This window comes from Cheilinus undulatus, linkage group 12, assembly GCF_018320785.1.
Source record: "Cheilinus undulatus linkage group 12, ASM1832078v1, whole genome shotgun sequence".
In the NCBI taxonomy this organism is placed as follows: domain Eukaryota; kingdom Metazoa; phylum Chordata; class Actinopteri; order Labriformes; family Labridae; genus Cheilinus; species Cheilinus undulatus.
In genome coordinates this window covers 30,013,172-30,037,791 of record NC_054876.1, presented here as the reverse complement: position 1 = coordinate 30,037,791, position 24,620 = coordinate 30,013,172, and the positions used below count along the sequence as shown (strand labels likewise).

The following is a 24,620-nucleotide window of genomic DNA, read 5'->3' as shown; positions in this document are numbered from 1 at the left end:
TGCACAGAATGCACCTCTGCTGATTCTTTTGCCCACCAGCACAGAACAGTGTTGTTCCAGAGTGATGTCAGAGTGGGACCTGGCTGTCAAATTCCAAAAGACGGGTATCTGATATGAATGGCTCAGATTCAATGTGACTTGAGCTGTTGACACTGTCAGGAAAAAAATCAGACTTGGGTCACTTTCACCTGCAGTGTGAACGTAGCCTTTGACATGTGAACTGCAGGAGTTGGGATCATTTTTTTGGTATACTGCCAATTCTTGAATAACATTATGTCAAGACACTTCATATGAAAGCAGGTTTATACTGTAGTCTTGTACGTTGCATGTGTGAAAAAGGCTTTTTTTTCATTACAAAGAGGTAAAATTAACCCATGAACAGAACACTTTGCAACATTCAGAATAGTGGCTGGAGAAAAAGCACCTTTAACATGACAAAAACCTTGAGCAGAACCAGACTCATACTGAACCACCATCTGCTGCAGCTGTGTCGGTCTGGGAGAAGATTATCAAACCTCCAATTTTCCAAATGAAAGACGATTGATTCTGCCACAGAGCCCCAGCTGCCCCTATGTAAAAATATCAGAAATGTAATAGAGAACAAGCAATCTGCTTCATCGAACACTTGAGGGCGAAATAAAGAGAAAAGGAGCAGTTCAGGTTTTATAGAGAATTATATTGATACAACAGAGGATCTGACTGGGTGGATGTGAGGCCAAGTTAATCAGCAGTGACAAACACTAAAACCACAGCTGCTCAGGACTTTCAAACACCAGCAAGTACAAACCTTAAACTGAGACGCACACTACAATCTTCTCCAGAGGCAACTCTACATTTGAACAGGGTTCAGACATTTTTTTAATTTCTTAATAAACGGTAAAAAAAGGTTTAATATACAGAACTGTAAACACAAAAATGCATATTTTTTATCGAAGTAAAATGACACAAGGTCACAAAAAGATAATGGTTAATCTCTTTTAGTTTTTAAAAATGTGACACAGAGGGAATGATTCATAAGCAATATTGCTTTATGGGAGCACTTTAATAATAATATCAGCGGGTAAAGGCTTTACAGCATCCCCCCAGTCAGCATCAAACACAACAACAGAACATGAAACAGACAGAAGAGAATATTTACATGGGTGATCTTTTTTTGTTTTTCTGTTAAAATTATTTCTACCTAATGTGGCTAACATCATCACAATGCAACAAACCACAGCTGATGAAACCGATGTACTCATGTAGTGTGCATGTGGTAAATGCAAGTATGTGAATTTGTGTAACAGTAGGAGCGTCGGCATATGAAAAGTTTAAAAAGTTCAATGTCCATATTTTCTTTCCTACGTCATTCTTCCACATCTCTTAGAACAGACTCGCCGCTTTCCTTTGTCCTATATTCCTTTTTCAGCTCATCTTCTCCGTCCTGCTGCCTTCTTCCGCCCCTAAGAGGATAAGAAGAGAGAATATGAAACTTAGCTCTTAAATGCCTACATACTCTCTTCATTTAAAATGAAAACTTAATTCAGACATGATTTTTGCCATATTTTTAGTACCTTAGGTGTTGGCTCCTCGTCCTGCTCCTCCTCCTCTTCTTCATCCTCCTCCTCAGAGTCGTCTTTTGCAGCAGCTGCCTTCGATCGCCCACCACGCCTGGAGACGAGGCAATGTATCAATATTTACAAATTCGCGGTGAATTCCTATAGAAACAACTGCTGTTCGTAGTTAGCGTCTATCATTAGCTGCTGTATTAAAATACATGTATTTAATGTACCTCCACTTTAGCACCGGAAATTTCACCCACATTCAGATTTACAGTAGTGGCCCCAGGAATAAGGTGGCTAGAAATGGGCGAGTCTTCTGTTCTCTACATTTTGGCACATGAAACAGCACTAACACAGGCAGCCTGAAAGCCCCAACCTAACATGCATGCTGAAATAAAAATGAAGCTGTGGCACTACATTTATGTGATCACATGCACCCAGTCTGAGAGCTACTAGAGCTTCAAAGGAGGATAAGTGCTGAATTTATGTATCTATCCACTACAGTTTGGTGTCAATATTTCCACTTATCTTGAGTAATACTTTAACTTAAGCCTGTTGGACTTTAATTGCTTTTAATTAACCCTTTGGTCAATAAATCTCTGTTGTCATCTTCATCCATGTAATAAGGTAGTAGCACATCGAGCCAAATTAGTGGGAAAATCTGTTAAGAGAGCTATAACTTTTGTACATAAAATATCCATAATAAGCATAATGGTTCTATAATAGTAGAACAAGTCAGGCTGATGTTGTATTTCTGCATCTGTGCTTTTTCCCATTCCTAGTGAATAATGTTGTAATTGTCCTGGCTCAAGTTTACCTTCAGTAGATCCAAAAAATCAGTATCTAATATATAAAGACAACATAAAGATATTAGATAAAGACCCAAATCAACTGTAAAGATACAGTAGCTGTATTTAGCTTTTGTCTGGGACAGCCAGAGCTGGAATTTGTTAGTTGATACAAAAGGAGATTATATATTTTTATGGTTTAATAAAGGCACCATGAGAATATATGGCTCATGAAATATACCCATTAAGGAGTTAGAACAAAATCTGCTGAGCACAAAGCCCGTGTGAACCTTACGTTGGCTTCTTGGCAGGTGGCTGAGCTGATTTGGGCGGACGTCCTCTTCTCTTCTGCGGTGTCGACTCTGCTGAATCCAAGCTGTTTGACGAAGACAAAATACAAAGGACACTTCAGTTAGAATTTAAAAGTGTATCTTTCTGAAAGGAATATCGGTGCAAAAATCACAACTGTTATCAAATCTGATCTGTTTGTTTCCTTTAGGCTCTTTTTCCGTATCTCACCCTTGCGATCGCCGTGGTGTCCTAGCCTGCCTTCCTCCTTTGGGCTTCAACTCCATATTTTCACTGCTCCTGTCATCCTCTTCCTCCTCCTCGTCTGCTTCCTCCTCCCCCCTCTCCTCGTCCTCCTCTTCGTCATCATCCTCCGGTGGAGGGGCTGCCTTCTTTCTCCCTCTCTTTCCTTTGGCAGGTGAGTCCTGACTTGGAGTAGCGGACTTTGGAGGCCGACCCCTGCGTCCTTTTTTTGGCGGGCTGTTCTGTTCGTCCTCTGGCCGGTTGTCGTCGTCCCACTGGTCTTCAGACTCAGCTGCAGCTGTCGTGTTTGCTGATGCCTTCTTGCGTCCGCGCTTCGGCTTGCTGTCCTGGTCGTCGCTGGAGGTCACGCCTCGTTTGCGACCACGGGGTTTTTCAATATCCTGTACAGCGGGACCAACCAGTAAACACAGGCTTTCAATTGAGGTAGATGGATGTTTCATGTCAAAGTCAGAACCTTTCTGTGAACATAAAGTGTTACTCTTCCTGAAAAGCTCCTAAAAAAATGAAACAAACCAAAAAAAAAACAAACAAACCAAAAAAAAAAAAAAAACCAAAAAACAAAAAACAGTTTGCCTCCTGTTAAAATAAACTTACTTAATACAGAAAAAAATGTGTCCACAGTAGATCTGGTGATAGTTTACACAACATGTACTCACTAATCTTATCTGGCTTAAACCGAACAGGTGTTTGCACAGTGCTATCAAAACACTGAGACTAAAGGGTTTATAACTGGAAACACTTCTGTGCATCACAGCAACATGTCTATTTAAACTTGTCCAAAGATACTGAGTCATTTAAGGAAATATTTATGAGATGCTTTTGTTTGTTTTAGTGTTTTCTGAGCAAAATATATGTTCAGTAAAACAGTTTATGAGACTCACAACTAAAGCTTGTCCATATAAGCAATTAATGTAGTTTTATGACAGTTTTTTTAAAACAGAAATGTTCTTTTTCATTGTTGCTTCTATATAAAACTTAATATAGTAAAAATAGGGATGTGCAGTTATAGTAAATTGTAACAAAATCTCCCTCCAAAAAATCAAATATGTTTTCAAATGTGGGAAGAAACTTTTTAAGAGGATTAAGACAGGCTGGTACTTGCCAAACAAAAACTCAAAGTATATATTTAATTTCTGTGATATTTTTAGTAAAACTAGAAAAACCTTCAGATGACCTTCAGCCTGCGCTCTCAGGTGTGTTGGTTATGATAAAATAAAATCAATCACTTTGAGACAACTCACATATTAGTTGAAAATTTAAGCTTAGTAATCTGAAAACAACATGGATGATCTGTTTTACCAACACAGCAGCTAGACACAGGATAGGAAATATCAAAGAAGTACTTGAAAAAGACATGAATACCTTGTCAGTGCTGTCTGCTCTCTTCAGGCTGAAGTCCTCGTTTTCACTGTGATCCATTTCTGTGCTGTCATGCCTGAAACAGTCATAGTTTCAAAGTGTTTTTAGACACAAATGAATGCAACAAGTGACACTAAAGCGTGCCTTTTATTGAACCATTGAAGTATATGAACATTTATTTATTTTGTGTGCAATAATGATTAGACCCAGAGCACTTTCTCCATGAATTTACAAAGATGCCCCAGGAACAAGATGGGATTTAGTCCCTTATTTTGAAAAGGCTTGTTAACACCAGAGTTTTTCCCCTAAGCTTGTTCCTACATGTTTTTTACCTGGTCTTGCCCCGTTGTGGGGATCCTGGGTTGGATGAAGAGTCTTCATTGCTGGCGGTCTCCATACGAAAAGCTTTACTCTGGATCTGTTTCCCTGCTGTTGACAGGGGCTTGTTTACTGCTCCCAAAACGTTGGCTGACTTAGGCTTGAGGAGTGAGAGAAGACAGATGATATGACTCCCATTCGTTAAAATCTAGAAATTTAATGAAGCCAACATTCACAATCCAGAGGTCTGATTGAGCCTACCTTTCCTGGTGTGAAGAAGGCCTTCATCTCTGGCGGGAGATAATTTTTTGTGTTGCTGAAATTCTGTAACAGACAGAAACTGTCAGGCGGCTTGTTTGTGAGAAGAGAAGATTAACTGCAAAAAGCCTGAGATACTTGTGGATAAGCTGGTTAGTTAAATTTAAGAGAACTATGCTGATATTGCTCTGAAAAAGTCCTGCAGCACCACAAACTACCAGTACCCACTGGCTGGAAACATCACCTTTTAATTTTTAGTACAAGGTTTTTTTCAGATGGTGTTTGAAGTAATCAAAATTTTTTAGTATTTCTACAGATAAAGACAAAGAACATTAAGAGAAGTAAATAAAGTGGCCTAAAGTTGCTCATTTAGGACTGTCTGGTAAAAGCACCAACCTTGTCGGGTTTGGTAAAGAAGCTTGAGGGCAGCGTGGGGTCTTTGGGGGACTCCAGGCTGTAAGTGGTGCTCTTTGACATGATGATGTGCATGGCAACATCACACACTGTGTAGAGTTTCTGCAGGGAAGGGACACAAAGATGGGTGACTCAGGATGACAGCTCAGGCGGTGTGTGGATCATATTCAGTAACTTCAGTTACTGCATACCTCGTTAGTTTTGGAGTCATTGGGGGACTGTGCATCTTTTGTTTGTTTGATGTTTTCCACCATTTTTCTAATGAAGGCGTGGCTGTTGTTCTCATTCTTGGCCATAATGATCTCAAGGACGAACCACAGAGCCCTAAGGAGGAGAAAAGTTTGACGTCAGCACACATGATTTTAAATGCAATCCATCAATACAGAGTATTTATCACATTTCTAAGAGGTAGGAAGAAGCATTTTTTAGTTTCAGAAACTGAAGAGTAACGACAACAATAAAATATTCGTAGAGCTTATTTTCATTTATTCAATTAGATTTCACTTATTTTTGTCTGTGTCCCTCTGTATGTATACCCATCTTTGAGTGTTTGTTGGTTGGAAAACGGCTGTCACAGTACTCTAATATTTGTTATAAATCAATACAGTCCAAATTATGTTACTAGTCAAAAGGTCACCAGTATTGAAAATCACCAAAAAGAAAATTTAAAAACACTATGTCAGACTTTCAGTCAATTTCTTTTTACCCAAAACTGCCCTAAAGAGATAGACTGTCTAGCACCCTCTTAAGTAGTTTTCACCGTCTCAGTCCTGTATAGTTGTCAAAGAAAATATGATATTTAGACAAGTGCAGGAGCAGGAATTTGCCTGCAATTTTTATAAAAACAAAAAAAGCTTGTCTACAGCTGAAAAAGGAGAGCCTTTTCAAAACTATTTTTCTATTTCCCCTGTTCACATTTATCCGCTTCTTGAGCACAATTATATCTGTCTTTTTTTTCTTTCAGTTTTCAGATGTAAACTTCAGTCCATTAACCATCCTGTCTCCTCCATCAGCTGTGACAGGAGTGTTCATGCACTGAAGTTTCCATGTGAAAAACAAAATACAGATGTAATTATTTCGAAATTCATAGCTTGACTTTATCTAATGACACTGCTATTTATAGCATTTCAAAATAAGATTTTATTTCCCATTTTCACATTTGTATGCTTGCAACATCCTGCTACCAGCTGTCTGTGACTTGTCAAGCTGAATCGCAGGCGACTTTATCAGATGACTTGATCCGAGCTGCACCAGCTCGTTCTGAAACCTGCAATGTTCTAAATTGCTAGTTTTGCCTCAAATCTTTGGTCTGAACTGGGCTTAAGAGAGGGAATTTGATATAGCCCTTATTTTTAAAGCTTCCCCGTTCAGTACTTACTCTTTGATTTCTTTTAGCTGCTCAATGTCTTGTACTTTGACGTAGTCAGGGTCGTGTGCCAGCAGATGGATGGTGTAGGGCACCACATACTCAGGCAGCAGAGAGAACAGTTTATCTGCAGGCAAACAAATGATGAATTAGATCAAATCACATCAATTTTTTAATTTTGGATAGCAACCGTTGTACAAAGGAGTATGAGAATGCATTTCCAGGGAAATATCTGATCAACTAAACACAATTTACAACAAGTAGGACATCAATGCAAAATAATTTACTATAAATCAAAACAGAAGTGCTCAAGCTTAATGGCAAGTTGAAGAACACTATGAAAAAGGTAAGAAAAAAAGTTAAATAATAAAAAAGGAGGAGGAGGTCTTGTACTTTTACTAAAAGATGTACAGTTTACAGTACCCAGTACAAAACCTACAATCCCAACCTTTCAAATAATCCAGTTTACATCACAGCAAGAAATTAAATAGATATGGTTTGCAGAACTCTGCAGTTCTGTTAATAAAAAAATGTTCAAATTGAAACGTCTGATTTCATAATGAATTAGTCTGTTGTGTTGAGTTTTCTTTACCACTGATGGCGGCGTGCTGTTTGAGGTACTCTCTGCGTATGTTGACGTTTTTCACCAGGCACTGACGAGCATGAGCCCGCCTCTCTTTCACAGGGTCCTTGGCACACAACGCGAATACTGCCATGTATTCCAGAGGCAGACGGAGGCGGCACAGGCCTCGGTGGAGCTTCTGGGAAAAACACTGTCGCACCTGGTAGCACTCATCCTGAAAAGCAAAGAGGGAGATGAGCAGAAAAGAAGAAAACTGATTAGAAGGAAGAGACGGATGAGGAAACGTTAAGAAAGATGCTGGGAGGGATGCTTGAGTGATGTTTGGAGGGTTGTTGTAGAAAAATTATCCCCAATACGAGTGTGCCATTTTAAAAACGATACAAAATCAGAGCCATGAAAATGTAAAATAAGATGCAGGTCTTAGCCTTCCTGGAAAGAGGAGACCTGGCTGGTTCTTACATTGATAACCAGAGCACACAGCTGATACTGCTCCAACGTGATGATTTCATGATAGCAGGGCTCCTGTGCCAACTTCAGGAGGGCGCATGCTGCTGCCAGCCGCAGCCTTGACATGTCAGGTTTACTGTGGGAAGAGAATAAATGAAAGAATATTTCACTTTTGCTACAAACAGCTTAAGAAAACAAACATCAAACAAGATTGTTTGACACAAAATTAGGAAATCAGTATAAAAAAAAGGAAGGGAGAAGCTTGGAGCTTATTTACGCCACCAGAAATATTTCTAAACAACTGTTACACAAGTTCAAATTATCTAGGGTTCATAACATAACCTGATGCCAAAAAACAACACCACTCTGTAACGTCTGCTCTCCCTTTCCATGTTTCAAACATTATCAAGTCGCGTTTATCATAATTTCCCAGTCTTAGTTCAGAAGAATGCAAAGATGAAGAACAACAAAATAATTTGTAACACTTTATTTTAGTGGGCACTGATCACCAAATAATTTTATAGTATTAAGAGGTAATTACCTTGTAATAATTTTGCATTTTACTAAGTAATAACTCAGAAATATGTATATATTAAGTAAGTATTTCCCTAGTAAAAATGTATTAATTATTGAATAATTCCTAGTAATATTGTTGCAATTCTCTGGCATTTATGTAGTATTTTACCATTACCCTAACCAAACACAAAAATTTATTTGAAAAAAAAATAAAATAAAAATTCAGAAACAACCCAAAATAAAAAAAATTACCTGGGAATTATCAAGCAACTTGTATAGAAAATTATAGTCTTATTCAGAGGAAATTACTTGGTAAAATACAACCTTATTACCAGAGATCTACGACAATATTACCAGGGTTAGGGTTAGAGTTAGGTTGAGAGGGTGGGGGTAAATATCACCTAATTACCAGAGAATTGCTACGGTATTATGGGGAATTACTTGATGGTAAAAACATTACTACTAGTTAAATACTCTCTTAATATCACTGAATTATTACTTGGTAAAATGCAAATGTATTACTAGGGTATTACCCAGGGTATATCGAGAAAATCTAACATTTAATTTAATACTTTTAAGACCCTCTTTAGACTTTTTAAGATTATTCCACTTTAATTTTCTAACCCTTTACATTAGAAAAAGTTACATATGGGCTCTGTATATACAGAAATGTAACAAAAAGAAGAAACACTACATGTAACATTTCTAATTGTAGTATGCAAATTAGGTTTTCTTGGAAAATTATCTATGATAAAAAATACTAATTACACCATAAGGAATCTGCATGTAAGGTCTTATTTTTCTTTTAAGTGGCCCAAAAGTTAAACCACAATCTAGAACTACTTATTTACAAGTTTTGCACCACAGTTAAAGCTAAAAAGTAGAACAGCATACATTTAGGTTTAAAGAAAAAAAAAAAAAGGCTTAAAATGCTCACTCTAGGATACTTATAATACTCTTTATTTTTTTAATTCTTAAAGCATTAATGTGTCAATGACCACTCTACTGCTGCAACTGATCAGCAATAGCTCAGTTTAGTTGAGTTGTATTATTTCAATTCTATATTTCCATAAGCCATGCAGACTGCAACCTCTTTAATGTAAAAATAAAAGCAAAAAATCAAAGACCTCATTTTTACTTTTAAGACTGTTTAATACTTTTTAAAGGTGTTAATTTTGGCTAAATTAGTTTATCAACTTTTTATACTTTTTAGGACCCGTGGACACCCCGTTACCACCTTTTTCTTATAATAATTACATAATAACATAACAGAATAATTACAATTAGTATAAAAGAACTAGGTAATTAGGGCCCACTTGAATAAACTGCTACCAATTAATTTAATTTAAGTTGCTCTGTGACCTGCTCTTGGGAGAGACCTGCAGAGTTCATTCAATTCTTGTGGTTAAAATCTGCGTTCTTGCTGTTCACCTCATCCTGCCCTGCTCTGTCAGGTCTCCGTCACTGTGCAGAATGGCAGTCAGCATCCTTAGGGTGGAGTTGCCTGACTTGCTCTGGTTGTTCTTCACTCCCAGTAACCACCTCACCATCAGCTTGATGCCCTGGATCTGAAAAAAAGAGGGTGAAAAGAAAAATAATTAAACATCTTTGGGCAACAATTTTTGAAGCACCACTGATGCAGCGATGCCTAGGTGTAAGGATGTGTGAGATAAAAACATAAAGCAGCCCTGTGGGGAAATGCATGAAAATAACACTTTAAAAAAAAAACAAAAAAAAAAACAAAACAGAAGAATATTTATAGAGTTTTAAAGAGATGTCTAGCAGACCTTAGCCATCGTCTCTGGAGACACTTCATCATCAGGAACCCAAAGTTTGGTCGTCTTCTTGCCTGGGATCTACAAAAAAAAATCACAGAAAGTACAGTAAGTCGATCATAATGGAAGACAACAAAAGGCATTTCCGTCAACTATTTTATAGAAATCTGAGCAATACTGTGTTAGAAATTCCTTTTCCTAATAAAACTGGTGTAAGAAACTGGCTAATATTTGTTTAGATTAATTGAAATTGAAAGAACAATTAGAAGAAGCTTTGCCTCCAATCACAAACTTTGTATATTTGATATGCATGTCTGTATTTGATGTGTTTACCCTATCATTCATGAGCAGGTCCTTCACAATGAAGTTAGCAACTAAAGATTTGAGCGGTGCGGCGAATTGTTCTGGGGCGAGCTGAGCCAGATGACCAAGGGTGGTCAGAGGAGTGATGAGCTGCTCCATGTTAGCAGGGTCCAGGCCTTTGTGGAGAGGCTGCAGAAACACACTTTTCATTAACTGCTTTGCATAACCATAAAAGCAAGGCCAAATTTAATGTGGAACAAACACACAAGCTTTGGAAAGTTTGTCAAACACTAGAAAAATGTGCATCAATTTTCAAGCTTATTGAAAGTGTTTAAAAAATTATGAATAGGAGAGACTGGATTTGCTGACCTCAAAGATTTGGGCGAAGTGTGTGTCCCTGTTGGTAAACATGGCGTTGATGCAGTGGATGGCATACTTGGCCTGTCTAGGGGGGCCTCTCTTTGCTTTAGCCTGCAGTACTGGCAGCAGAACACTTGGGGGAGCAAGCAGGACAACACAATTAGAGACAAAGGAAGTGGTTACAGAGTTACAAAGATCCTCAGATGTTCAAAGAGAGCATTTCCAGAATATTCATGACTTCACTGAATGCTTGATTTAACTGCATGCACTTTGTTAACAATCTGAAGGGAAAGGAAAGGAAAACCAGCACTGAAACGTACGATTTGATGTGAGGAAAACTCTCTTCCATTTTGCTGCCTGTGTTCCTGAAGATCTGCAGCGCAGCCTCTGCAACCTTCTCATCATCCATCTTCAGACAACCCAGCAAAGACTCGAATGTTTCTGCAGAGTGGAACGACACTGGGTGTGTGAACGACAGCACCTGTGAGGGGTGGAAACATTGAAGAAGTGTCAAACTGATGGACATGCTATGGTATTTTTCAGTAATAAATCAGGAAATGTGTTTGAATTGACATCTGTGAACACAGATTAAGAGAAAGGATCTGAGGTCTTCATGGCATCCGTGTTTAATGTGTTGTTTTCGTAATGAATGCTTCTGTCACAAACACCTCAGGGGAAGCTGCATGAGTGCTATTATCAATCAGTGCTAGTTCATTTTCTCCCCCTTCCCTTCCTTTTGCTCTCATCAATTATCTAACTCAACAAGACAGAGTCAAAAGAGTCTATTTATTCACTGATTACTGAGTCGCAGGCAGCACTTCACACTGACAACCCAGCAACAAGACTGATATGAATGAAAGTCGGTCAATTTGATCGTTTCCTCCTACATGCCTTTCTCTGATAGATGAAGCAACAACAAAAGATAATGACACGACGGCCTAGCCTTTTTTTTTTTTTATATTCTGCAGATAAATAGTTTTTTATTTTTCTACCTTGAGTAGTTCCAGTCCTGCTCTGATGGCCTCTTCAGTGGGGACGCCTTCTTCCTCATCATCAGCGGTTCCATCTATAGATTTGTTCACCTGTTTTATCAAAGCACTAAGACATAAGAGAGAGAAAAAGGTCAAAATCTTCCCAGCTGAATCTCTGCTGTCTTTGTAGTGATGATTAAAAATGTGTATTAGTGCACCTGATAGACTCCGTGTCAATGTGGACAGGAGCGATTCTCTCCAGCAGGAACTTGACCATTTCCAAGAAAGGATTGCTGGGCTGTTTGGGGCTGCTGAGCTTCTTGGTGATGTCTCGCTAAGAAAGTTACACAAAAAAACAACATGGTCAATGATGGGCACCCTTTAATTTGATTAAATTTAAATATTCAAGTCTAATGAGCAAGATCCTAATCCTGAAGAGTCACTGAACACATACAGAAATCAAACACTGTTGACAGAAATGATGGGCAAAAATGAATAAGGGCCTGTTTCTACAGTTGACATTTTTTTTCTCTCAACATTGTTGTTTTGATATTACAAAACAACATGAAGTGTTTGCTTATATATAAGAGGAAAGCTGCAGAAAAATGTTTCAGCTGATTCACCGTTAGAAGATGGAGTGAGCATTCATTGACAGTCATTAAAGGTTCAAAAGCACAGGAAGGTTTTAAACATTCATTATTGATGCTTTTTGGGAGAGAACAAACTCTTCCTCACTGTCTCGGCTGTTCTCTCTCTTGGCTTTGTTACTAAAAATACTAACTGAATGCATGAATCTTACTTAAGAATCTTGAGATGCTCTCTGTGTGAGTGCTTTATTCCAACAAACAGTTCAATAAAATTAAGCTTACTTTAACTCCAAGGTGATTTATCAAAATAAAAACAAGGCCAGTGGTGGGATGGCAGAATTTCAATGAGAGGACACAACACAGCAATCTGATCTATGAAACATCAATACTCACCACACACACTTCAGCCTGCTTGCAGGAGCAAGAGGGGCTGACTAAAGTCTCCAACTGATCCCTGATCCGCTCGTCATCGTCCAGGACCTGAGCCAGCTTCTTCACAAAGTCCTGGGCTTTGCCTGGGTCTGGGAGGTTCCCTGTAGAGAATCAAATAAACTTGTTTCTACAAAGACTACACAGATCGGCCTATTTCAATAATTTTGTTTCTACGGCTATACTGATGAAATCTTGTGGGGGGCATAAATTAGCTACTCAATCAGTCAGAAACAATAAGGCATTTCAAATGTTTAAGATCACTTACTTGTGATCACCATGACCTTGGCAAATACGGCCTTGCTTGAGGCTTCAGACTGCAACAAACACAAATAAACAAGAAAGAAATAAGCTTGAAACATGAAAGAAGAGATACTGGCTATTTGTGGTGTGATTCACTCAGAGTTACCTTGGGTTTTTTGACCAAGTCCAGCAGGTCTTTGACATGGTTTCTCAACAGATTCTGACATTTCCACATCTCATTCAGAGCTCTAAAAGGCACAAAAAGGAGTCAGACATGTGAAAGGACATAAAAAAAATGTATTGCTGACATTTTTCATCATAATAAAATCTCTTGAAACCTTACAGAGAAAGACTTAACAGCAAGTATAAAAAACAAGTTTGAGAACCGTTGGTAATCTTTAAAACAAGAGAACACCTACTTGACGGCATTTGTGTCCAACGTGGCATACAGGTAATACAGACACTTCATCCGCTCAGTGGTTTCCAGGTTATGAGGCACCATGTACTGGGCAAAGACCCGCTCCACCAGCAACCTGACATGCACACAGAAGGTGAAAAACACATTTAAAGAAAAAACATGGCTTCAAATGTGGCATATCCTCAGGAAGTAACATGCTTTGTTTTTCCTCTTTAAAGGCATAAGCTGATAGACCTGACAGTCTTTAGCTAACATTAGATTCATTTAATGGGATTATCTACATCAGGGTCACGACTTAAGGCAAGACGGGAAAGTGCTGTTAAAAGTTTGGGAATCCCTCTGAATAAAATAGATGTAATTGTAAATACCTTGTTGATTTTACTGACATTATGATTTATGCAAGACTGAAAGTACGATCTATTACTGAAACTTTCAAGCTAAATGTATCAGCAACTGTCCGTCTAAACACATTTCTCACTGCAGTAGGCATGACTGCCAATTTTTAATGCCTCCTTCATTGCAAGTAAGACCTTTTTAGGGCACACTCTCCCAAGCAATCCTTAACATGCTCAGGTATGTTTGACCCCCAAAGCCCAGTGTGATTAGTGTGATTACTCCGCACCATACTCAAGCCTGGAAAACTTCCTGGACTCTGGCACGAAAGAGGTGAAGAGGTGGGCTTAGGCACTGAACAGTAGCTCATAGAATGTGGACATGGGGACAAACATTTTAAATAATAAGGTTAGCATCTTACTACTATAATTGGCAGTGTGTCTGTATTGATTTACATGCCATGTCATTGCTTCAATTTTCATTGAAACTTCTCAGAAGACTTCTTGGGTGTACTGGTTCGAAACTGGTGCCATTAAAAAAATCATAAAATCATAAATATGTGTAGATTTCAATAAAATCCTAAAATACTGCACTGAGTTATTGTTTGGGGACTTCCCCTATATAATGCATCCATTTCCCTTGTGAGTGGCTGACGCCACAGGTAAGCATCTTTATTATTGCTCCAGCCATGACCCCGCTTGTGCCTGTAACTACGATAGTTGGTGTAAAGTTTGGTGAAACACCACATGTCAAAACGAAGGTAAAGGTCGCTGCAATGTAGCATGACTTCTTGCTTTTGCTAGCTGTAGGAGACACAGCTGATTCATGTTTACATGTTCTAATGATAAATTTAACGCTTCATTCGTCATACATACGGTAATATCAAGGTATGGATAGCAGCGCAGGCCAGTGACTTACTACTGTATGTAGCATGTTCACCATGCTAGCCATCATGACAAGCCATCATATTGTGAAGACGGGCCAACATTTATAAATGTGTGATAATAATGCTACCCACTTTATACTGTTGACTACCGTTGCCGGCCTAACCATGAGACTACGTCAGAGGGGACCAACGTAAACGATTGGATTTATGCCAAGCCATGCTACATAAAAACATTCCTCTAGTTGGTATCATGCAGAGGACCAAGAAGTATTTACTTGAAGTGTGGGCAGAGTTTGCCAAGAGGATCTGGCTGTAGACCTCTACAATGGGGCAACCTCGACCACGGGGCATGATCTTAATTAAATTTTTTAAATGTATTTATTTGAAAAGGGACAGTGTACATTAATCAACATTTGAGCATATGTAAATGTGCCCGAGAAAGCTGAGAGGCTAATTTTCATTGATAGTCCCTTTGCTAGATGTTATTAGGCATCGTAGAATAAAATATAACATACAACAATAAAAAAGAAGTAATAACGATAAAATTAACATTTACAACATGATTCACAAGAACAATTATTATCACAATTGAAATGGTACAGTTAATGTTAGTATAGGTAGCCGCAGCATCAGTGTTGACATTGTTGGTTCTCAATCAACCATTTCTTAACATTATGTTTAAATGAATGACAGGATGGTGACTCGAATTGGTTGTGGTATTAAATTCCACTGGTGTGATGCTCTGAAGGGAAAGACAGTCTGGCCATATGTGATTTTTCTGAGTGGAATTATGCATTCCCTCCTAGCAGCACCTCTAGTGGTTCTGTTTGCATCATTGATAAAGTTGAAAAAGCCTGATAGAGGTGGGGCTGCTAAGCCATGCAGAACCCTATACACTAGACAGACATTGTTGTATTTGATCAGGTTTTCCCAGCTGAACAGACCATACTTCTTAAGGATGTGGAAATGATGAAAACTGAATGGTTTCTTGTCTAAAATTCTGAGTGCTTGTTGATATAATGATTCCAGTGGTTTTAGGGTTGTAGTCTATTTGACCAACATAACACACAATAGGTGATGTGAGAGAGAATTATTGAGTGTAAGTACATCTTAGCTGCAGCAGTTGATAGGGAATTTTTGATGAACCCGAAATTTGCAAAGCTGAATTTAACTTTGTTTTCAGACTTTTTTGGATATTTTTTTTAAGTCAAGATTAATCAATATGAAGCCCCAAGTATTTGTATTGTGACACAGATACAACCCTGTCATGTTTAATGTCAAGAATTTGACCTTTAGTTAAAAACAAACAAACAAACAAACAAAAAACATGCAAACTGTTTTTGACACATTTAACTGCAAACAGTGTTGATTGAGCCAGGAGGTGATTTTACACATCTCATTGGTTAGTTTGAGCGCAACCTCCTCAGCACTTTACCATGAGTACAAACAACTGAGTCATCGGCATACATTAAAATATCACACTGTTCACATAAAGATGGCAGATCATTAATGTACATGCTAAACAGGATCGGGCCGAACATGTAAAAAGCTTGAAGCACGATGACTTACTAAATGACGTATAGTTTCTGCTCTCTGTCAGAGGTTATGGTACGTGACTATTTTTCACAAAAAGTTGAATTTTATGGATACAAATCTAAAATTTACTGAGGGGGGCACATTTAACACCACAAACAAAGGAAAACCAAGAGGTTAGTATGTCACTTCCCGCCCAATGGTCTAGGTCCCCCCCAGTGTAGAGGTCTGAACAGAAATGCCCCACCATAGAGGTCTGCAGCCAGATGCCTGTTAAACTGAGAGGCATCTGGCTGCAGACCTCTGTGGTGGGGTGTTCAGCAGCAGACCTCTACACTGGGGCGATGACAGTTGCTGCTCTCAAACATGACGAACGAGAGGAGCGCAGGAACACTTTAAAGCCTTTTTTGTTGGTTTTAACCAAAGTATTTAATCTTTAAGAAAATGTTAAGGATTCAAAACGGGGTAACTTTTCCACCCTATGAGGATTACAAGACATGAGACCATCATCTTTCTGCAAAAATCAGTGATAAAACAAAAATGTGTACTATTTTACCACTAAAGACACAAAACTTCTTTATCTATTAGTATTTCTATTTTTTGTGAAAATACCTAACGTTCAGTATCAGTTTTCAGTGAATTTCTACAGTCAATTTTGATCCTCGGCTGTTGTCATGGAAATCTACAAGCCGTTGTTGTGAGACGGCAATGACGTTGTTTCCTGCGGCCGGAGTAATGTCCGAAATCATTTTTGTGTTGGAAATGAGTATGTTGTTTCAGATACAGCTGGTGAGTCGCTACTTTACACGACAGCACAGTTTTATAAAAAAAAAAAATTAAAAAAAAAAGGGATCGAAAATCTACCAAGTCTTACAATTTTGGCTTGGGTAATATACGCCATCGCTCCAGTGGAGAGGTCTGCTGCTGAACGCCCCACCATAGAGGTCTGCTCAAGGTCTGCAGCCAGATCCTCTTGCTTAAACTGGCTGGATGTCATTTTATATCTACAAGCTCAGGCCAGTTAAAATGTGAATGCACACAAGCAGGGGGCTATTACTGTGTCCCATATGGTATGAGGAAACTGGGCCTTAGATGCTTAATGAACCTGTTTTTCATGATGAAGGGCAGGGTTTTTTCAAGAGAAAATTTGCTGAGCATGCACAAGTATTTCAGTACTAAAGTGTTTGATAATTGCACATTAACACACATCCATACTCAGGAACTGCCTGTCACAATACAGACTTTTCCTGTTGCCAGCAGAACAGCTCCACTGCAGCACAAATAGTGATTCAAAGGACAACTGCACCCTCAAACACTTTTCAGCAATCAGATCCCAGACTGTGGTGTTTTGTGTGTTTTTTTTTCAGAGGTGCTGCTTCAGCTTCTGACATTCTGCAGAATGACTTTCAACAACCACCAGAGAGGCACTTATGGTCTCCATGTTGTGGGTGTAGGTGGAGAAAAAAACATAATCCCAAGTTCTCAGTTCAAAGTAATACTGCAGTGTGTTGTCTCGCAGCTAAAATGAGTCTAAATGCAAATCCTACAGAGTTGACTGAATTTTAATTATAAAAACAGTTGTATCTGCTGTGCCCTGAGGTTACTGTAGGCGGTCAAATGAATTGCTGTACAGCGACAGTTTACCCTGTATGAAAGCTGTCAAAATAAACAGACTAAAAGTTTCATTAGAGAAGCTTTTCTCTTTGTTATCTTAAAATCTGTTTAAAAAAGTAATAAAAGCCTTTGGTGCACTAATAAATGTCTACTATTAATTATTATCATCATTTGCCCAAAGTAATGTAAAGACAAAAGCTGCAGTTGAACAAACAAAGAGCTATGAACTTGAGAAACTCAAACAGTCTGATCAGCATATTTTCAGTTTGAAACTCTACCCTATAGATATAAACCTTTTATTAAAATTAATGATGTATAATGTCTTCTACAGCGGGCGAGAACACAAACCTGTCATCGATACTGTTCTGGTAGTAGATATGGAGCAGCTTGTCTTTGATCCAGGAAATCTGTTTAGAGGCCTCCCTCCCTCCCTCTCCCTGTAGCGAGTACTTCCTGTAGATCGATGCCAGACCCATCATGGCCTCCTTACGAACACGCCACTGATTGAGGAATAGGATAAGACAAGAAAAGCAAAACAAGTTAAATGACAGCTTCACGAGAGGCTGAAGTCCTCAAAAGAAAAACTGTAATGCCACTAGAGCTGGGTGTTTGAGGAAGTTGAAGATTTTTCCAGTCAGACATTAAACTTTTATCACACTCACAGTACACTGACGAGCCAACTTATTCAGCTTGTTTAAGACATACCGTTTTGGTATCAAATCCCAGACAGTCAGAGAGAGACTGACAAAACCCTCTCACTAAACTTCACTGGTGCCGGAACAAGCCGCCATGTTTTACTCTGGTAGTCATGGGGCTTCAGCAGTCCTCTGCCCAAACAATTTCTGTTCATTAGTCGGCCATGAAATCTTTATATTATGAACTAATAGCACTGTTAGTGAAATGAAAATCTTGAAGACATTACTCTCAGTGTAAATCAAAGTGAATATAGGCATAGAGGTAAAAGAGTGAGTAGAGCTGATATTATAGTGTCTGTATTAATGCCTGACCAGAGAAAGAGAGTGAGAGTCTATCTGGGTGAGCAGTTCTGGCCTAACATCTATACAGCTTTAAGGACCACAAACACAGGTTGTGCTGTGGAAAGTCTTAATTATTTCCTATTTTCAAAGTCTATTAAAGGGGTTAATGGGCCTCTGTGTTTATTAGCATATTAAGCGTTCAGGTGATCACTGAGACTTTGGTATATGATGAGGATCTGACCAGGTGTGGATAACAGTTCTTAAAGCTGCAGGGGGGACTGAATATATCAAACCAATTCGATCAGATTTTAATTAACTCAACAATATGTTTGAAGTGAGGTTGACGCAATAAAGGATTTAGATGCTTGACACAATATGAAATGTAGATATGGACATCAAAAAGTCACCATGTATATGTAAGTTTCTGTTTGATCTTGTCTTATATACGCATGTATGTGGATATGTATGCGGAGTAGGAATACATGCAGATATATGTGTATGTGTATATATGTATAGGTGGTTGTTTTCCTTACCATAGATGTCTGATGAACCATGGACTGAAGAGCTTCCCATGTTCGACTATATATAGTTAACTATGCTACATTGTTTAAAAAAATGTTTTAAAAAAATACTTTGGAAGGGCAACATTTGGATAACTGGAGAATGGAATGTCTCAAAAAATGTGGTGTGGATTTAACAGTAGTACAGCTGTAATCATGTGAGACAATATGTAAGAATGTATCTGCCAAAATAAAAAAAATAAAAAAAAAAAAAGGTGCAGGGGGAACAAAGGTCAGGACTGCTCACCCAGGTAGGCTCCCTCTCTCCACAGGCGCTAATATAAACTATATCAGCTCCACTCACCCCATTTTGCCTCTATGACTATATTTCTACAGTTAATTTAATTTACACAGAGAGTAAGGGCTTCAGGATTATTGTTTCTCTAACAGTGGATCAGGTTCATAATATAATGATCTGATAAGCGACAAATGCATAGAAATAGTACAGGCAGAGGAGCGCTGAAGCCCCATGATGTCACACTACTTAGCGGACTAAAACACTGCGGCATTCTGGTGAGTTTTTAACTTCAAATTTTCACAAAGAACAGGTATCTAGTGAATTATCTATCCACTAAGATGTACTTGTCTTAGCATGTAGGTTTCCTTTTAAAGCCTGAAAAGAAAACGAGAGTTTATTTAATTAAAAAATCTTCCGTCTCCATTCTCCTCTTCTGTTCTTAACAATGAAAGAACTACTGTGGACTCTGTAAGTCATATAAGCCCATGTGGGCTGGACATATGACTGTAAAAAAATTAAAACTTCAAAACTGTATAAACTGGAAGCAACAACATAAAGTAACAGGAGCTGTAGTTGAAAATGGGGCCACAGATTCTGGTCTTGAAATAATTTCAGGATTATCTTGAGGAGGTAAAACTAGAGCATACCAATCACCAAAAATAAAAATGGGAAAGTAAAGTCATATTTCCATTTCTGAGGAAGCCAGGACTAAATAACGCTAATCTCAACGAAAGATTACAGAATCAACCTCATGGAGAGAATCAAAAAATGTATGCGGCACTTTTAGAGACATCCAAAAGAACTTAATGAAATACATGTTTGGTTTACCAGGTATTGCTACCAAGAAGAAAGTAATCAAAAGTGGCTTAAACCAGACAACCCATCAACAGAGAACTGGTATAATCTGTGTCTTTATAATGTGTTGAGTCACCTTCTTGCTTTGACTGCAGAAAACCAAATGAGGAACTCTGGGTAAAGTGGAATTCATTTTCCCCCCTAGACAACCTTTTTTATTTACATAGACATCTCAATCAAAACGACTGTGTATCTCATTTTGCTTGATTTTCCAGGAAAAGAACCGCGTATTTGACTGTTTTGCTCTACTTTATATCCACACTGTAAAACAGGAAAAGATGGATCACTCAGTAGGTTGTGTCACTAATGTTTGTGGTAAATATAAAGAATTCTACATAACTCCAAATAAAGTAAAAAAAGAAGGCCACAAACATTAGTGGTGAGGAAATGCTGCGGCCACTTCAACCACTTTGGCCAAAAAGAGGATGAGACAATCCCAAATGCAGCAAGGCTAATGTACGCATTAAGAAGACAGGGATGTCCAGAGTTATCAAAGTGAAATCATTTGTCAGCAAAGATGAAAGATGGCAAACTGCATGTTTGCATCAACATTTCCTAAGCACCACTACACTTTCAACATCCATGTCCTTCATGTAGACAGACACTTGTGTTAAATGCCTTGAATTTAAATGAACATGGAGCTGACAGGCAAACTCAAAACATTTTAATCTTAACATGTCTCAATTAAGGATTCATATGGATTCATCCTGAGGCCAAACAGGAATAGTGACTCCATTTTCATGGCGATAAATTGGCGCAGTGTAATTATGATAATGACTGATATTAGGGGAGGGAGACATTTTTTGACTTTATGCATGCTTTACCGTACAACAAACTGTATAAAACACAAAGTAAATATTAAAAGATTGTTGAGACTCACTCTTTTGTCCAAGGTCCTCTCCTTAACAAAATTAAGTAAAGCATCGTTGACTAGAGATAAGTCTTTCTTGGCAGCAGTTACTATAGAGACAATAACATCATGGCGAATTGCCTCTTCTGGGTCATGTGATCTGACCCTCAAGAATTCTGGGAAAGAAAACAGAAACAAATAAGAGATATGTGAGAAGAGATCACCTCTCAATCAGAAAAAATACTCAGAAAAAACTCTATTTGTCTCTACTAAAATACACAATGCAAAAGAATAATATAGGTAGTAATGTACAATAATGGTCTTATTTGTGGTCATAACTTAATATTTAAAGCTTTTGGTTACTTGGTCATAAGTTTTTAGTCACATGAAGAGAAAAATTTCAGCTGATTTACCTGTGAGGTCTTTAGCCAGGTCTGGATGGTTCATGAGGCAATGACTGGCAAACTTCACACACTCCAGTCTGATAGGCACATGGATGTCATTGAACCTTTAGGGAATAAACAATGCCTTTAATGTTCGCTAGTCTGCAAAGCAATACCCCAAACAACAAAATCATCCAGGCAGGAATATAACAGGGTAATTCCTCAGAATCACAGAAACGTTGCCAAAAATGTACACATTATTACAGGAGCTTTACTGAAATGTGTTTGTTTTGTCGTGTTTCTTTTTCAGTTGTAGGTTTTGTTAAATTTTCAGACTTTGGGGTCAGTTTGTCATTAACAAGGCAGAGGCAGGTCCTCAAGCTACACCAGTTGAGAACCACTGGATTAAAAATCAGTTCTGAAAACAATCAGGAGATGAGTTATTAAGCTATGCAGTTTCAGCCCTCTCCAGCAGTTAAGTATGTATTTGTGAACACGCTTTGTCTCAGGAGGCCTGACAGAAAACTTACTAATGCAACAAAGGTCCTTCAGTGATATGTAATCTTCATTTTTTTAAGAGGTGGAAACTTGAGACCACAAACACTGGTATGAATGATCCAGATCAAGTCACTCATGATGGTTTGAAAAATGTAAACGGCCTTTAATTCATCCTGCTAGGCAGGTTACGCCTTCTGCAGGTGGTTTGTCACTTTTCATAGGTATCATACAGGTTTAAATCAAGGAAACATGCTTCTGTGTCTAGAAACGAAGAGATGGGAAATAACCGACACAAATGCAATGACAATGTGACTACAGTTACAGCTAAAATAAACTATTATACTATATTGCATTTTGAAAAACTCAACAAAAAGCAGATAAGTGACAGATGTGCGAGTTTGTTCTTGTAGGCATCAGTGCTACAATGCTACAGACTCTAAAACATTACCTGCCCAGGTAGCACTGCCAGAGAGGTTTGTTCTGCGCAGCCAGCTCAGAGTCCTTGGCCCCAAACATCTTAGCGAGCAGCTTCACCACCTGCAGCCTCTCATCATTATCATTACTCTGCAGAGACAGAGGGAGGGAGAGAAAAACAGAGAGAGAAATGATGCACAGAGTTTGGCTGTGCTCAATGAACGGACAGGCCAAGTCATTTACTTTAACTACGCTGGCAACATTAGTGCAGTTCATGGTGCACACAAAAACAGCAGTTTGTTTGGTATTAATCTTGTTTTAAATTAGCTTCAAAGACAGGAAACAGCAGAGACAACAGAATAAAGACAAAGGAAGACAAGAGTAAGAAAGAGGGGAGGGCAAGAGAAGGAGAGATGCAGAGGGAAAACAAGCAAGAAGAGAGAAAGATAAAAAAGAGTGAGGGTTGGAGAAAAACTGAGTGAGCATCAAAAACAGAGAGAAACAGTGAGTGTGTGTGTGTGTGTGTGTGTGTGTGTGTGAAGTCCTAGAGGGATAGATTTTATCGCAGCTATTATTTTGAGGAGACAGCGGTGATCTACGCTCCCTCTGAACAGTTAATGAGCGTTATCCATCAGCAGGATGCCTTTATGAGACGCTGCAGAGGCAACATTATGCTGACTGGCTGAATGCTTCATATTTCTAATATGAATCAACAAACCTGCAGAGAGAGCGAAAATGTGCAATTCTGTGGTAATAGGTCAGAAAACAGGATTTTAGTCTGTTGTGTGGATGAACTCACAGTGCCAATCTAAACACAAGATTTGCTGCTGTTTCCATTACTGCAGGTGCTGTTTATATTAAATTTAACTAATCATCATTATCTTCGCTATCATGTCTTGTGTATCATCAGTCTAATTGGTACACTAGTGTGTACACAAAACGACCATAATAGCAAAATAAAGGCTCCATTTGGGACCTTAAGCTAAAAAAACAAGCAGTTTGGTTTTTTTGAGTAACTTGAAGATTTTTGTTACCTTGAGTTTAAACTCCAGCTGTGGCAGCACTGAGAGCAGCAAGTGGCTGTCAATGTTGTAAAGCTCCAAGATCAGGTCAAAAACGTGTTCAGACAGATCGCTGACAGACGTCTTTCCCAGCATCAGCACCTGGTTGAAGAACTGATGAAGAGCACAGAGTAAGAAAACAGCTTCTAATTACTCATCCAAATGTAAATTCAATATGGTCCTGGTCCTTTAATGGTATACTTGAGGATCTGCATGAGTCGTACATATAACAGGTGTGTAGGATTTGCTCAAATCTGATGTCAGGACTCTTCTTTTTAATGACATCTCATGTTTTCTTTTGTCTCCTCTGTCATGACATCAAAACTCAAGCAGCTTCACTATCACTAGAGTTTTGCATGGACCTGACTCCTGCAACAGGGCAATCTATAATCTTACCCTTTAAGGTCTATTTCAGCAGCTCCCTTTAAGTCCTGATCAACAATGTTGCATTTATTCAGTGTGAAACTTTGGGTGTGTGCAGTGTTCTTCTGCTTGTCTCAATGTCCAGTATGGTTGTAATATTTCTGGTACTGTTCAAAACTACACTCTGAAAAGATCCAATCTCACTTTATTGATAATAAATAGTGCCAAAAGTTGCTCAGCTATTGAAAAGACAGATTTTTACTCATTTTACAACCCAAATCTGCAGTGTGCTCTTTTTCTACATCTCCCCTTTTTTTCTAACCTTACCTGCCTCTCTCTGGTTTTTCTTAATTTCCCTCTTCTTTCTTGCTCTGCTCTCCTTCTTCCCCACTTCAACCCCAAAACTGCTTCAGCAGAAAATAGTTCAGCATGAGTCTAGTTCTATTTAGGGTTCCTGCCCAGTAAAGGGAAGACTTTCCTTGCCACTGAAACTTTGCTAAATGTTGCTTAGTGCTGAGCTCATGATGGATTAACGTCAGGTCTTTCTTTATAAATATTATAACAGAGTATGGTCTCAGCCTGCACTGTTTGTGAAGTGTCATGAGATAACTCTGGTTATAGACAGGTGCTTTACAAACAAAGTAGAGCTGCCAAAAGATAAAGATTCTTACCTGAAATTAATCTCAGGATTTCTATAGTACATCACAATTAATCACACCCTTTCTATCCATTTCTCAAATTCCTTTTTTTTGCATTTCAATCTGTTTCTGTGTCATTTTAGATTTTTCTACCATCTTAAACTACGGGTACCTGACTTCCAGTTATGA

At 38.5% G+C, this 24,620-nt stretch overlaps 1 protein-coding gene across 1 annotated transcript in view; it reads right to left on the bottom strand.

The window, feature by feature from the left end:
• Nucleotides 1-655: 655 nt before the first annotated feature.
• Nucleotides 656-24,620, bottom strand: part of pds5b (PDS5 cohesin associated factor B) — a 51,452-nt gene continuing 27,487 nt past the window's right edge. Inside the window, exons 8-35 of the mRNA XM_041801599.1 lie at nucleotides 23,404-23,544; nucleotides 22,404-22,519; nucleotides 21,488-21,582; nucleotides 21,105-21,250; nucleotides 17,943-18,094; nucleotides 13,230-13,343; nucleotides 12,977-13,058; nucleotides 12,836-12,884; nucleotides 12,532-12,671; nucleotides 11,770-11,885; nucleotides 11,573-11,678; nucleotides 10,901-11,061; nucleotides 10,590-10,713; nucleotides 10,251-10,409; nucleotides 9,930-9,998; nucleotides 9,574-9,710; nucleotides 7,639-7,762; nucleotides 7,189-7,393; nucleotides 6,609-6,723; nucleotides 5,422-5,554; nucleotides 5,213-5,332; nucleotides 4,820-4,882; nucleotides 4,573-4,718; nucleotides 4,244-4,316; nucleotides 2,849-3,261; nucleotides 2,625-2,705; nucleotides 1,554-1,650; nucleotides 656-1,442 (exon numbers count right to left, since the gene is read on the bottom strand). Of these exons, the coding sequence (XP_041657533.1) occupies nucleotides 1,410-1,442; nucleotides 1,554-1,650; nucleotides 2,625-2,705; nucleotides 2,849-3,261; nucleotides 4,244-4,316; nucleotides 4,573-4,718; nucleotides 4,820-4,882; nucleotides 5,213-5,332; nucleotides 5,422-5,554; nucleotides 6,609-6,723; nucleotides 7,189-7,393; nucleotides 7,639-7,762; nucleotides 9,574-9,710; nucleotides 9,930-9,998; nucleotides 10,251-10,409; nucleotides 10,590-10,713; nucleotides 10,901-11,061; nucleotides 11,573-11,678; nucleotides 11,770-11,885; nucleotides 12,532-12,671; nucleotides 12,836-12,884; nucleotides 12,977-13,058; nucleotides 13,230-13,343; nucleotides 17,943-18,094; nucleotides 21,105-21,250; nucleotides 21,488-21,582; nucleotides 22,404-22,519; nucleotides 23,404-23,544 (3,510 nt within the window). The 3' untranslated portion in view covers nucleotides 656-1,409. The remainder of the gene's footprint in view (nucleotides 1,443-1,553; nucleotides 1,651-2,624; nucleotides 2,706-2,848; nucleotides 3,262-4,243; nucleotides 4,317-4,572; nucleotides 4,719-4,819; nucleotides 4,883-5,212; nucleotides 5,333-5,421; nucleotides 5,555-6,608; nucleotides 6,724-7,188; nucleotides 7,394-7,638; nucleotides 7,763-9,573; nucleotides 9,711-9,929; nucleotides 9,999-10,250; nucleotides 10,410-10,589; nucleotides 10,714-10,900; nucleotides 11,062-11,572; nucleotides 11,679-11,769; nucleotides 11,886-12,531; nucleotides 12,672-12,835; nucleotides 12,885-12,976; nucleotides 13,059-13,229; nucleotides 13,344-17,942; nucleotides 18,095-21,104; nucleotides 21,251-21,487; nucleotides 21,583-22,403; nucleotides 22,520-23,403; nucleotides 23,545-24,620) is intronic.